Source organism: Rhinopithecus bieti, unplaced genomic scaffold, assembly GCF_001698545.2.
Source record: "Rhinopithecus bieti isolate Rb0 unplaced genomic scaffold, ASM169854v2 scaffold_25396, whole genome shotgun sequence".
NCBI classification, from domain to species: Eukaryota; Metazoa; Chordata; class Mammalia; order Primates; family Cercopithecidae; genus Rhinopithecus; species Rhinopithecus bieti.
In genome coordinates, this window is record NW_016812016.1 from 1,964,881 (window position 1) to 1,979,712 (window position 14,832).

Consider the following 14,832-nt stretch of genomic DNA (forward strand, 5'->3'; position numbering starts at 1 on the left):
TTTTTTTTTTTTTTTTTTTTTTGAGGTGTAGTTTTGCTCTTGTCTGCCAGGCTGGAGTACAGTGGCGAGATCTCAGTTCACTGCAACCTCTGCCTCCCGGGTTCAAGCCATTCTCCTGCCTCAGTCTCCCGAGTAGCTGGGATTACAGGTGCCCACCACTACGCCTGGCTAATTTTTTGTATTTTTAGTAATGACAGGGTTTCACTGTGTTTGCCAGGCTGGTCTCAAACTCCTGACTTTAGGTGATCCGCCTGCCTCCCAAAGTGCTGGATTACAGGTGTGAGCCACGGTGCCTGGCCAACTGAGCACCTGCTTTTTAAAAATTGAGCACAGTGTCAGGTACTGTGCTAGGCAAGAGGCTACAACAGTCTGTAAGAGAGATGTGGTCCCTGTCCCCCCCAGGCTCCTGATCAGTAAGTGACAGTCAGTGTGTCACACCTGAGCATGGAGTTCTGAGCCCAGAATTTGGTAGTACCTAGGATCAAGGCAAACAGTTGACTTGGGTCCTGCTCTGTCATCTGCTTAAGTTTCTACCACTAACTTGTCTCTGCCTTCTTATACTGCTCCCGCACCCATCTGTTTTCTACAGAACACCAGGAATATGTGTTCTTCAACAGTCCTGGCCCAAGACATTTTTCTGCCACCGCCTTTAAGATCAAGTTCAGAATCATTAATGTAACATTCAAGGCTCTTCACTGTCCAGCTTCTGTTGTCCTCTTGAGCTTCATGTCTTGCCATCTCTCCTATAGCAAGCCCAAATCTGATTTTATTAGCTTTCTTTGAGTTTCTATATCATGTAAGAGAAAGAATGATCCAGATTAGATATATGCTTCTTCAGGAAGCTCTGCTTGATCCTAGGTACTACCAAATTCTGGGCTCAGTACCCCATGCTTATATGTGACACACTGACTGTCACTTACAGACCCGGAGCCTGGTGGGGACAGGGACCACATCTCTCTTACAGACTGTTGGAGCCTCTTGCCTAACACAGTACTTGACACTGTGCTCAATTTTTAAAAAGCAGGTACTCAGTTAAAATGTCACATTAAATATTAAAACTCAGAACTGCCGGGCGCGGTGGCTCAAGCCTGTAATCCCAGCACTTTGGGAGGCCGAGAGGGGCGGATCACGAGGTCAGGAGATCGAGACCATCCTGGCTAACATGGTGAAACCCCGTCTCTACTAAAATACAAAAAACTAGCCGGGCGACGTGGCGGGCGCCTGTAGTCCCAGCTACTCGGGAGGCTGAGGCAGGAGAATGGCGTGAACCCGGGAGGCGGAGCTTGCAGTGAGCTGAGATCCGGCCACTGCACTCCAGCCTGGGTGGCAGAGCGGGACTCCGTCTCAAAAAACAAACAAACAAACAAACAAAAACTCAGAACTAATTGCCTCCTTGAGACCATGCAGCTCACTAGTAGCAACAATTGTGATTGGCAGCAGAGATTTTATTACAGAACTTGAATCCAAGTCCTGCCTCTGCTGCTTACATACTGTAAGCCTCGGTTTCCTGCTTTGTTAAAAGGGATGAGAAATATGCTTTCTAAGGCTGGAAGAACAAGTGACGGAGGGCATACTGACTGTCAAACACAGAACCTGTGTCTTTTTTTGTTTGCCTTTTTTTGCTGCCAGGGTTCCAGATGTCATTTAGCTTTTTTTTTCTTTTTTTATTTATTTGTTTTTTATTATACTTTAAGTTCTAGGATACGTGTGCACAACGCGCAGGTTTGTTACATATGTACACATGTGCCATGTTGGTGTGCTGCACCCACCAACACGTCATTTACATTAGGTATATCTCCTAATGCTATCCCTCCCCCCTCCCCCTACCCCACGACAGGCCCCAGTTTGTGATGCGCAGAACTTGTTTCTATAAACAATCCTCAGATGGTAGGTTTCCATCCGAATGCCCAGTGCTCAGTGTAGCATTTTTGGCTGTGCACACCTGACACTGTCAAAGCCAGCTCTACTGGTGTGCGCACTGAGCTCTCATTCACAGAAAATAAAATCAAGAGTACAGTTCATTCCATTAGGGAAATTCTTAGGTTTTAAAAGTATTTGATTCAGTGATTCTTTTGACTATGTAAATATCTCTAGAAAGACTGAACTCTACTGAAGTGTGAAGATACCAATTTGGAATCCTTCCTAAGGTTCTGTTTATTCTTAAATAAAAAGGAATGATCATTTTCATTTGATTTATATGGCTTTTCATTTAGATTTATATGGCTGATTTCTCATGCTAAGGTACAGATTATTTTTGTTTGTCAGTAGAATAAATATATGGTTATCTAACAAGTTTCAATGAAATATTTAATACTTTTATTTTATATCACAAATTTGAACATTGCTTATAAACTGAGTTAATAGGCGGTATTTTAGAAGCAGGCTGCCATGAGTTCACATCCTGGCTCCACTACCTATTACCACTGTGAACTTGGAGAAGGTGTTCAACATATCCAAACTTTTGGATTCCTCATCTGTAAAATGGAGATTCTGTTTGCTGCCTTTAGAATTTGCTGGGTGGACGAGGGAGATTATGTGCAAATCACCCCACACAGCACCTACCATGTAAGAGATACTCAGTTCTGCCTAAAAATGCCACCATACTGTAGTCCCAGCTGCTCAGGAGACTGAGAGAGGAGGATTGCTTGAGCCCAGGAGGTCAAAGCTGCAATGAGCCATGATCACACCACTGCACTCCAACCTGGACGTCAAAGCAAGACCCTGTGTCAAAAAACAACCCCAAAACGAAATCCACCAGACATCTTACTCTCAATATTTCCCCACTTTATTAAACTGGAAAGCACTATTTGAAGTGTTTGTTCACTCATGACTAAGTAGTTGTTTCCAATCTGAATTTTGCACATTATTCAAGGAAGAAGATTTATGGTGACTTTTCTGTAGCCAAGCTTTTTAGCTGTGTCTGCCCTCTACCACAACAGAAAAATGTATAAGCTTAAGAATTATAGTTCAAGCGTGGTGGGGTGGGGGGGTGGGGTAGCTGGCAGTGTCTGACCCAACCTCAATCCCAACCCTGTAAAAAAAATAAAGAAATACAGTTTCTGCTGCTTAATAAGAATAGTTAAACTTTGCAATAATTAAATATAATATTTGATAAGAAATCAGCTTGTGTTATTTTAGTGAGTTGTTTTAAAATTCCCGATGACCTAAATCCCTTTATTTTACCACCACTATGAATCTGTTCACAATCTCACAACCCCCATAACTCCTGTGTTGCATAACTATTAATTACAGCAGGAACTTGATGAACCTACATGCAGTATAACTATCTATAAAGTAGTAAAGGTGCCAGTTTGATTACTGTTTATAATTATTATTGGTACTCAGTTGTTTACTATGATTATCATGAGAAGTGTGAGAAGTATAAAACATAACAGAGCTAACTTTTTGGAGTGGAGTGTTTGTTTCATGAAATTATTGGGAAATGTGATATTTATAAAAAGATGTTTCAATTTGTGCATGGCTATTGGCTTTTAAGTACCTTACTGCTTTTCTCCTGATACTCCTTCCTATTAAATGCTTTCCTTAATTGATGTCTGTGCTCTCTCTCTCTCTCTACCTCCCTGGCAGTCTTTTCCCTATAAAAGGACCCATCTGTCTAAGGTAGAGATTCTCCATTTTTATATACTCATCAGTGCTAAGCTGCATGGAGTAGACGTGCTTCTTATTTAGAAGTCTTGTTTAACTCTGCTTTTTCAATACAGTTTTTGTTTTGTTTGTTTTCCTTCAAGTAAAATCTGTTCTTTTCAGCTGAGTTCAAGTACCCAAAAGTATGTCTAATTCCTAATCATAGTCCTAAAGCAAAGAATGCATTTTAATCTTGCTAATCCATGGTAATTAATAGTAATGTTTGGAAAACTGATGCCCTTTTAAATATGTGACTCTGTATAGAGAGAGTGAGAGAGAGAGAGAAAAGGTCTTTAGAAAAGTGACTCATTTTCATTTGATTTTATTAGACTTGAATTTGAGAGGCAACAGCGTGAAGAGCTTGAAAAATTAGAAAGTAAAAGGTAAGCCACATGGGGTTCAAGTTTCAACACTGCTGTAGTCTGGATTCCTGTGTTAATATCCTGGACTGATTTCATCTGTGTCTGCTTCAGTACTTCGCTCTTGCTCTGTGTCTGTTATTTACATGTCTAATGACTGCAGGTCTTTTTGTTTTGTTTTGTTTTTGTTTTGGAGTAGTTGGTTTTTCTTCAAGTGTAAATTTTTTTAAACAGTTCATCTTCAAATATTTATGAGAAACGAGAAATAGAGTCAGTAGGCAAATCTAACACACCAATTAAATTTAATACACCAAAATGTATTCATTTAAATGTAATCAAAAGTAAATCTTCTCTTAATAATATCCCCTGAGTTTTTAAAAAGCCCGAAGAATGACAATTTCCCTTCCTTCTACCTCCCTGCTTTTAAAACATTTTTCCTGATACTGTTTAGCCGTTTGTATGTCCCCATGTATAATTTGCTTTTCTTATTCTTTGCTCACTTTTCTTTTGTGTATGGGGGCACAGGGTGGAGGGAAAAATGGCTGTTTAATTGATTTGGACAGTTCTTTATATGTTCTGAAATAATTCTTTACCTGATAAAACTGTATTTTCTCCTTTTCTGTTTTTCCTGTCCTATTTAACCAGCCAAGACGTAGATCAAAGATGACAATTAGAGTGAAAACCAAAGCTATAGAAAATCTGCAAAGTAAATGTTTATTTTGTAGGACCTGGAGTTTAAATGTCACAAATAAATTGTCTTAGTTTCCAGCATTATCCAGGATAAACATTTGGTGGGTCAGGAGGTGGAGGCTGTGTATTCCTACTCTAACTCTGTGCTCTTCCTCTGGAGGCCATCCCAGCCCTAAACTTTATGGTACAGTGCCCTGTGGAGATCATTTGTTGTCCAACAGAAAACACAACATGTCACCTCCCCACCAGCCTGCAAAATTATGCATGTATATATTCTAATGGAGGCTCCAGTTAGTTTCAGTGTTATGCACTAGTAAACTAACATTTTGGACCATTTGATGATCACCATTTGTCCCAAACTAGTGATTAAATGCTACGTAGTATGTAGTTTTTTAGCTGGAACAATGAACTGTCGATTATCATGACTTTGATATTTGACCCCAATGAGATGAGGACAGCATAAGCATTTTTATTTAATGTTGTCTTGTAACTGAACTTCTGTTGAGTTTTAGTCATTGGGCTGAATAAAGTTATTCACATTTAATTTAAATTGGGCATGGCTCTTTCTCTTCGAGTTCAGGGGCCTTTTAAAATGATATCATACATAACACGTTGTGATTATAGGCTCTACAAAGAAATGGTATCAGAAGCCACTTCAGGAGTATAGGCAGATGATATGTTGGACAGTTAAAAAATAAAAAAATTAAACAGGATGCTGCTGGAAATTTAAAGGAAAGCAGTTGCTCTTCTTTTTTTGTTTTGATGGAGGCTTTAACCTAGTCATCTGTGCATTTTCAGAACATTTCAGTAAAGTTAGAGCAACATTTGAACAATGATCAGATAACAACCAGTCAGTGCTTTGCATTTCAGGAAACTCATAGAAGAAATGGAGGAAAAGCAGAAATCAGATAAGGCTGAACTGGAGCGGATGCAGCAGGAGGTGGAGACCCAGCGCAAGGAGACGGAAATCGTGCAGCTCCAGATTCGTAAGCAGGAGGAGAGCCTCAAACGCCGCAGCTTCCACATTGAGAACAAGCTAAAGGATTTGCTTGCTGAGAAGGAAAAATTTGAAGAGGAGAGGCTGAGGGAACAGCAGGAAATCGAGCTGCAGAAGAAGAGACAAGAAGAAGAGACCTTTCTCCGCGTCCAAGAAGAACTCCAACGACTCAAAGAACTCAACAACAATGAGAAGGCTGAGAAGTTTCAGATATTTCAAGAACTGGACCGGCTCCAGAAGGAAAAAGATGAACAGTATGCCAAGCTTGAACTGGAAAAAAAGAGACTGGAGGAGCAGGAGAAGGAGCAGGTCATGCTCGTGGCCCATCTGGAAGAGCAGCTCCGAGAGAAGCAGGAGATGATCCAGCTCCTGCGGCGCGGGGAGGTGCAATGGGTGGAAGAGGAGAAGAGAGACCTGGAAGGCATTCGGGAATCCCTGCTGCGGGTGAAGGAGGCTCGTGCTGGAGGGGATGAAGATGGTGAGGAGTTAGAAAAGGCTCAACTGCGTTTCTTCGAATTCAAGAGAAGGCAGCTTGTCAAGCTAGTGAACTTGGAGAAGGACCTGGTTCAGCAGAGAGACCTCCTGAAAAAAGAAGTCCAAGAAGAACAGGAGATCCTAGAGTGTTTAAAATGTGAACATGACAAAGAATCTAGATTGTTGGGAAAACATGAAGAGAGTTTCACAGATGTCACAGAAGTGGCTCAAGATTTCGAGAAAATAAAGCCAGTGGAGTACAGGCTGCAATATAAAGAACGCCAGCTACAGTACCTCCTGCAGAATCACTTGCCAACTCTGTTGGAAGAAAAGCAAAGAGCATTTGAAATTCTTGACAGAGGCCCTCTCAGCTTAGACAACACTCTTTATCAAGTAGAAAAGGAAATGGAAGAAAAAGAAGAACAGCTTGCACAGTACCAGGCCAATGCAAGCCAGCTGCAAAAGCTCCAAGCCACCTTTGAATTCACTGCCAACATTGCGCGTCAGGAGGAAAAAGTGAGGAAAAAGGAAAAGGAGATTCTGGAGTCCAGAGAGAAGCAGCAGAGAGAGGCGCTGGAGCGGGCCCTGGCCAGGCTGGAGAGGAGACATTCTGCGCTGCAGAGGCGCTCCACCCTGGGCATGGAGATTGAAGAGCAGAGGCAGAAACTTGCCAGTCTGAACAGCGGCAGCAGAGAGCAGTCAGGGCTCCAGGCTAGCCTGGAGGCTGAGCAGGAAGCCCTGGAGAAGGACCAGGAGAGGTGAGATTGGGAAGGAAGGGTGTGGCATACAGTGGGTGCCAAATGAGTGCTCATTTTTCACTCCTCATGTTGTGTTTATCACTTTTTTTTAAGTTATTCTTTTAGCCTTCATATTCTCTAATACATAGGCAAATGCTTGTATTTGCCAGAACTGAGGAAAGTACCCCTAGACTTGTATTTCTCCTTAGTGTCCTTGTTTTAGAATTGTTGGCCTAGAGTTGAAAAACACACGAACAAAAGCAAAGCCCATGTTCATTATCCCGCTCACCTATGGAATGTGTGTGTTTTAATATTTTGATAAATGCAAGACTGAGAAAGTTTCCACTTTGATTTCTCCTTTGCTTCTTTCTTATCTCCCCTGCCTGCCTCCCTCTCTTTTCTCTTTCTTCTTCCCCTTCCGTTCCCTCCTTTCTCTTCCATTGCATCTATTTCCTCCTCCTTTTTTTTCCTTTGCCCTCTCTCTTTCCTCTCCTTCCCCTTTCTTCCTTCCCTCCTCACCCCTTTCTCGCTTGCTCCCTGTCTCTTTCCTTCTCTCCCTATTTTCCGCCCTCCTCCCTCACCTCGTTCCATCTCTGCTTCCCTGCCCTTTCTTACCAATGGTTTTGCATCTTCTCCATGACTAGCACTTGTTGAAGTAAGTATCATCCCTGGAGTTCATGGTTTGCATACAGGCTACTGATTTCTACAACCTATTGGGAATAAAAAATAAATATTTCTCCCACCCCTATTGAGTCACAGTATTTAAGAGGAGGCCTCAGGACTCTGCATTATAAAACAATCAACCAAACCAACAAACAAAACTCCAGATGATTCTGAACACAGTGGGATATTAGAACATGTTTGGTGATTTACTGGTATTATTTTTGTTGTTGTGAAAAATAAAACTAGGAAACTAGCACTCTTGTCTTGTAAGGTAAGAATATTTATCTTCCTTCACCTATTTTCTGTCACCATGCTTACCAGACCATAAGTTCTCAAAATGAATGTTACGTGAATTTGAGAACACCTTTTTTGGAGCCTTGAAGACATGATGACAGGACTCACAGAAAGGCCAACAGCCACCTGGGTGATGCAAACATCACCCGATCTGGAGACTTGCAAGAGGAATTAATAGCCTGGTTCAGCCCCTTCATATCAAGATGGTAGGATGTTCTTACCTTGGGCAGGATCTTTCATCGCTGGGCCTCAGTGTCACCACTTGTGTAAGAAGAGGATGGATGAGATCACAGGGTCTTGTTCTGGGTCCAGGCTGGAGTGCAGTAGTGTGATCATAGCTCACTGCAGCCTCAAACTCCTGGGCTCAAGCAATCCTCCTGCCCCAGCCACCCAAATGGCTGGGACCCCAGGTATATACTACATGCCTGGCTTTTTATTTATTTATTTAAAGAGATGGGGTCTCCCTGTGTTGCCCAGGCTGGTCTCAAACTCCTAGGTTCAAGCAGTTCTCCCACCTGAGCCTTCTGAAGTGCTGGGATTATAGGCATGAGCCACCACTCCCTGCTCGGTTGAGATCTTAAGCTCAAATTGGAGAACAGAAACCTTGCCCTCTCTGCAGTACTTCCCCCACCCACAGCACCTCCTAAGGGAGCCCCTTAGGTCCGGAGGTCCAGTGTACTGGCCAGGACACCCCACCTTGGCGTTTAGCAGACACATGGGACTGGTTGCTGATAACAAGGCAAGACCCACTCAGAAGTGTTACTGTAGCCTTCACCCATCACATTGCCTGAAAAGGTCGGGACAACTTCCATTCAAATGATTGGGTTATGCTATGGATTATATTTACCATCACTATCTGGTAGTTTCCTCAGGCAAAACAGCAACAAAGTAACAATCAAAAACCCTAATGCTGTTATTTCAGAGAAATAGGTTGGGGGTTTAAGAAAATGATTGCAGGTATGTTATGTAAATGAAATTGCTAGACAAAGATCCAGCCCCAGGAAATTTAAAGTAGTGGAGGGCACACTCTCAATTTGTAGCCTGTAGTGTGCAATAAGAATGCAGCATGAGCTTTTAGCTTGATGTCCTTGGCTTTTGTCACCTGGCCATTTAGTATTAATACTGTATAATAGCAGACACAGTATTGCAGTTTCCACAGAAGTGATTACACAATGTGAGTGTTCCCTCAGAAGCCAAGTAAAGGGGGCTGTTAGCTTCATGAGTTTTCATGAAATAGACTTAGCTAAGTGCTAATTCAGGCCAACAGATTCCGGGCTCTGTGTTCTGACTGCGATGCCCCTACAGCTTTCTATGGGAGTTTCTGTTGTGCTTCATTTTCTCCCAGGGTTCTCACGGCTAAGCCAGGATTCACCATGCAGCCTGACTTGGCCCCTTGTAAAATTCCGCAAGTGTGAAATATTAAATTCATGTGGGACCAGACTGGACAAGAATGTCCTGAACTTGGCTCTCCCATTGCCTTCTCAGTGCTTTATGAACCAGGTTTAATCCATTTTCCTGCCTTTCTTCCCACCACCTGCTCATTCCAGCTGCCCCATTGACATGGATCAGGTAACCCAACTGGAAACACCTCCTGTCACCATAGCAGGGATAACAGAGGCAAGTTGTTAATACTCACACTTAATCCTGTTTTCTTGTCAGAGTCCTTTAACAATGGCAACGATGATAATAGTCATGAGGCAAGCCATGAAGAATAACTGTGTGTACCTCAGATCCTGCTTTAAATGCTGTGTGTGCGTTGTCATTTACTTTTCCCATAGAGTGCCATCACCTACAGTTTACACATGAGGGAACTGCAGCCTGCAGTAGTTGTATAACCACTGGGGATGAATGTCACACAGTCAGAAAGTGGCAGAGTTGTAAGTCAGATCTCAATCTTATCACCCATCTCTGAGCCACTTAGCCCTCTAGTCTTCTGACCATGCATCTGCCACACACGGGAAGGCCAGCTTGTCCCTTGCCACCCATATAAATCTCACTGAGGCTTCAGGATACCACTCAAACCCTCCTTTGCTCTGTGGAATCTTTTTCACTGGCTACTGGCCCTGTGCTGAAGGACAATTCTTAACAACCCCAGCAGGAGTTTTCTTAACTGTAAACATTGCTAATTGTCTGCCGACATCCAGCTCATTTTTTTTTTTTTTTGGTTTGTTTTTGTTTGTTTGGGTTTTTTTGGCCATTGATAATACCCTATTAATATTGCTCCTCATTTCTTTGCCCACCGCCAGGCCTCTGACATCTTTTTTTTTGTTTGTTTATGTCTTGTCTTTTGAAAATACTGTATGTTCTGCAAGTTGATGCTCTAGAAGTACTTGCTAATCAGTAGACCAAGAAACGGCTGAGTTAAACTGGGCACAGCCACTTGTGGGTCTCATGAGTGCTTACCCTCATGACCCGGTGATCCATGTCGGAAAGTTCAGAACTTGGCTTTCACGTTCAAGATAGAGCAGTCAGATTGCTGCTGGTGACACCAGAGGGTTGGCAACTGAAGGCAGAATTTCTGATCTTTAGAGCTGAAGGAATTGAGGGAGATTAGTTGACACTCTCATTTGATCCATGAAGAAATTGAGACCCATGTTTAAATAACTTCGCCAAGTTCGCACAGTGAGTGGACTGCAGTCTCATGCTTCCTGAGGCCAAATTCACTGGCAAGCTTGGCCCTCTGGCCTGATGGCCCTGGATTCAAGTATGCCTGGGCTGGTGGGAGAAAGACCTTACAGACATTTGACCTCATATAGATGTATCATTTATCATTGGAGGTAAATTTTATGGTTTATTTTAGTTTCTCGTGGAACTCAGCCTACTTTCCTAGGCCTGTCTTTTCTGCTTCCCCTTCCCACGCCCTCTGCCTCAGCGCAAAGTGGATGCCTGGTTTTCATGGCCTTGCCCCATTGCTCATATTGCTTTCTGCACTTAGATAATCTTCTGCCATCGTCTCCAAATGCCTACATTCCCACTGGCCTCTGGAGACTCAACTTAGAACTGCCTTGACTGAAATTTCTCCTAGATTTGTGGTTTTTAAAACTCTTTAAAACATAGATCTTTTTCGTCAAACGTAAGTATTTACCAGAACCCTGATATGTAGTCCACAACCAACTCTTGTTGAAGCAGGAGTTACAGGCCTCAGAATCCTACACACCTACCTCTAGGACTTGTTTGGAGCACAGTGGAGAGATCTTTGCTCTTGATGGTCAGATTTACTCTACCTTCTGGATGCCTACAGTGCTCGTCCTGAACCCTTCTTGTGGCCCATTGGCACTTTATGTCTTGTCTTATGGGTATGTGGCACCTTTTCTACTAGAAGGTAAAGTTCTTTGTACACAGAGGACAGATCTTGATCCCCCATGTTGTCTAAAACAATGTCTCACACGGTAAGGATGATCAGGAAATACTATTAATGAATGAATTATGTGGCTCCTATCTGTGTAGGTTAGAATATGAAATCCAGCAGCTGAAACAGAAGATTTATGAGGTCGATGGTGTTCAAAAAAGTCATCATGGGACCCTGGAAGGGAAGGTGGCTTCTTCCAGCTTGCCAGTCAGTGCTGAAAAACCACAACTGGTTCCCCTCATGGATGCCAGGTACTGGACATGAAAGTGATTCCAGGCTTCTCATTTGATGTGACTCAAGGATTCATTGTTTCTCTATTGAACTACTTTGTATCTGGAGGGCTGTATTAAGGGCAACAGGTAGTACATGTGCTTGAGATGTGCTCTGCCTTCATCTGCCATTGGCCTGCCAGTGGTAGGGTAAGGTGCAGGGGCCATTGAAAATAATATGCTAAGAATAGATAAGGCTCAATGACAGTATCTCTATCTAGTTGCACTAATGAACTCCAGTAGTCAAGGACAGTATCTCTAGTTGAACTTTTAATGAACTCTAGTAGGCGCCAAGAAGGCAGACAAAATAAGAAATAACTTAGAGACAAGGAACTAAGCAGAAGGTTACATCTGGGTGCAGAAAGTTTGTTTTGCATTGTGTTATTTTGCTGACGTGGGATTTATGGAGTATAAATAAAGTGAGGCGGAGGCTCTAGGCGCGGCCGCCATGTTCTCTGTTTGTCTTTGTCTCTTGTGTCTGTTCGTTCTCCACCACCCCTGGCACGGACCCCAATAGTAAGGGGTGGTTTCAAGAAAGTTAAGGACTTGAGACCTGGCTAGCCAGATCCATCTTGTTGCAGGTACAGTTGTCCCTTGGTATCTGCATAGGATTGGTTTCAGGACGGCTCTTTGATACAAAATCCACACATCCTGAAGTCCCCCGTTAGCCCTCTGGAGCCTGCGGTTAGAAAAAGTTGCCGTCCTTACATTTTCAATCTGTGTACAGTTGTGGATGTGAAACCACTAATAGGGAGGTCCAACTGTATTTATTGGAAAAAATTCACATATCAGTGGACCTGTGCTGTTCAAACCTGTGTTGTTCAAGGGTCAAGTGTGGTTTGAATGAGAGGGTGGAATGAAAAGTTGCAGGGGAACCAGCTCATCCAGCACAAAGTGAGGCAAGGCCAGGTTGACAAAAACAAAGACCTAGAATTACCTTAACTGTACCAAGGAGGAGGACCTTATGTTGACAGTTAATTTATATGTCGTGGATTACTAATAGATAAAGTTTGTTATAAAAACTAGTATATTCAGAATGATTGTGAGTATAATAAACCTATATCTAATGTTACTTTAGTTAAGTGATTTTCAGCTTAGGTGGCATTGTGTGTTGCTCTGCGGCTTAGAGCCCTTAGAAAAATCAGCTTAATTATTCTTTGCCTATAAGAAAACAATGATTATTCTTCTTCACTCCATTTAAACATGGGAACATTTGAAATTGGGCAGTCTTGAACCCTAGATGTTAGGAGATATATATTTGGATATCAAAATGTACTCAGAATGGCATAAGCCTCATATCCCACAGGGCTAGTTTCAAAATTAAATGAGTATCAGGGGTGATAAGTTGTAAATGGCCTTCACTCATGTTCAGTAGCACACAGTTTTCGGTGGCACACAATTTTGTTTTCAATATTGAAAGATAAACATTCTGCTTTATTTTGGCTCTTTTACCTAAAATTTTAATCTCTTTGCCTAGCATTTTAGAAAATCTTTTCTCTTTGTTCTGTTGTATAGAAATGATTACAGGATTATGCATGTGTTTATGCAGATTTACTTATTTATTTAGTGAATGTGCTAACATATAAACATGGAAACCAATTAATTTAAAATAATCCATCTGGCTGGGCATGGTGGCTCACACCTGTAATCCCAGCACTTTGGGAGGCCGAACTGGACAGATCACCTGAGGTCATGAGTTCGAGACCAGCCTGACCAACATAGTGAAACCCTGTCTCCACTAAAAATACAAAAATTAGCCGGGTGTGGTGGCGGGTACCTGTAATCCCAGCTATCTGGGAGGCTAAGGCAGGAGACTCACATGAACCCGGGAGGCGGAGGTTGCAGTGAGCGGAGATCATACCACAGCCCTCCAGGCTGGGAGACAAGAGTGAGACTCTGTCTCAAAAATAGTAATAATCCATCTAATCAGTACCTGTAGAATTGGAGGAGGGAAGTCTAGAACAGAATGACTTCCATTTGGCACTCTCTGCCACTAGAAAGATTTTCGATGAAAATAAAATTCTCTAGTCTCTCTGGTTCCTCCAGGAGTAATGACCTAAAAACAGTGAGGTGGAATGACCAGAGATTAGACCAAAATCCACTGAGGTGGTCAAGGCTGATAGTTTTGCTTCATACAACTTCACCTACATTTTATGAGATATCAGATAATAAGTTGACACTGCTTCAAAAGTCAGCGGTGTTTGGCTTCATCTCTGTCTTGGCCCTGTCCTAGGCGTTTTGGAAGGTAGAGACCTTTAAGATGTGGTCTTGCTGACCAGGTACAGAGAACCCATTTGGAGAGACAAGACAGACTGGGAATACAAGTATGCAAGACGTTGTTCAATCTGAATGAGGAAGATTCGTAGAGAGTATGTCCATCTCTTGCTTATTTGTTTTTCTTTTTTGGTAATTCTCATACATGACCTTGAGATGTGAGAAATAACTATCATCTGTATTATCCTTTTCTGTATGAGGAACCCAGGGCTCTGTGAATGAAATGTTCTGTCTTGGCGTCAGATCAGAGACCACAGAGCCTTCTGAAACCAGTGACTGATTTCTCCCATCCTACAGCAAGCATTCCACTAAGGACTTGGATGGGATCACTTAATCTCCTTTCCATTCCCAATATTCTATTACTTGTTCAGTTCTGCCTCATTTGGGCAAAACCCAGATAGTGAACACGTAGCACCAGATTTCTTGAAAAAAGTAAAAATGTTGAAGTTCTCAAGTTGTTGTTAGGTTTGGCATTTAGAATGAGATTGCTTCCTGTCGTGAAGGGCATAGTAAAGAAAGGATCTCAGAATGTCGTGTGCGGTTAGAAGTGTCAGATCTACTCCATCTCCACTGTGTTTCAGAATCAATGCTTACATTGAAGAAGAAGTCCAAAGACGCCTTCAGGATTTTCATCGTGTGATTAGTGAAGGCTGCAGTACGTCTGCAGACATGATGAAGGTAAGCTGAAGGAGCCAAATAACACGAAGTAACACGTTCATTCATCTTTCTTTTTTCCTTTTTTCTTTTTTTTTTTTTTTGTTTGAGATTGAGTCTTGCTCTGTCAACCAGGCTGGAGTGCAGTGGCACCATCTTGGCTCACTGCAACCTCCACCTCCCAGTTCAAACGACTCTCATGCCTCAGCCTCCTGAGTAGCTAGGACTATAGGCGCCCGCCACCACACCTGGCTAATTTTTGTATTTTTAGTAGACAGGGTTTCTACCACCATGTTGGCCAGGCTGGCCTCAAACTCCTGACCTCAAGTGATCCGCCCGCCTCGGCTTCCCAAAGTGCTGGGATTGCAGGCATGAGCCACCGCACTCAGCCCATTAATCTTTCAAGATGACCTTGAAGATAAGTTTT

General features: G+C 42.6%; 1 protein-coding gene across 1 annotated transcript in view; it reads left to right on the forward strand.

The window, feature by feature from the left end:
* Window positions 1–14,832, forward strand: part of KIF16B (kinesin family member 16B) — a 316,846-nt gene that overhangs the window by 196,205 nt on the left and 105,809 nt on the right. Inside the window, exons 18-21 of the mRNA XM_017895492.1 lie at window positions 3,975–4,028; window positions 5,565–6,923; window positions 11,307–11,459; window positions 14,333–14,429. Of these exons, the coding sequence (XP_017750981.1) occupies window positions 3,975–4,028; window positions 5,565–6,923; window positions 11,307–11,459; window positions 14,333–14,429 (1,663 nt within the window). The remainder of the gene's footprint in view (window positions 1–3,974; window positions 4,029–5,564; window positions 6,924–11,306; window positions 11,460–14,332; window positions 14,430–14,832) is intronic.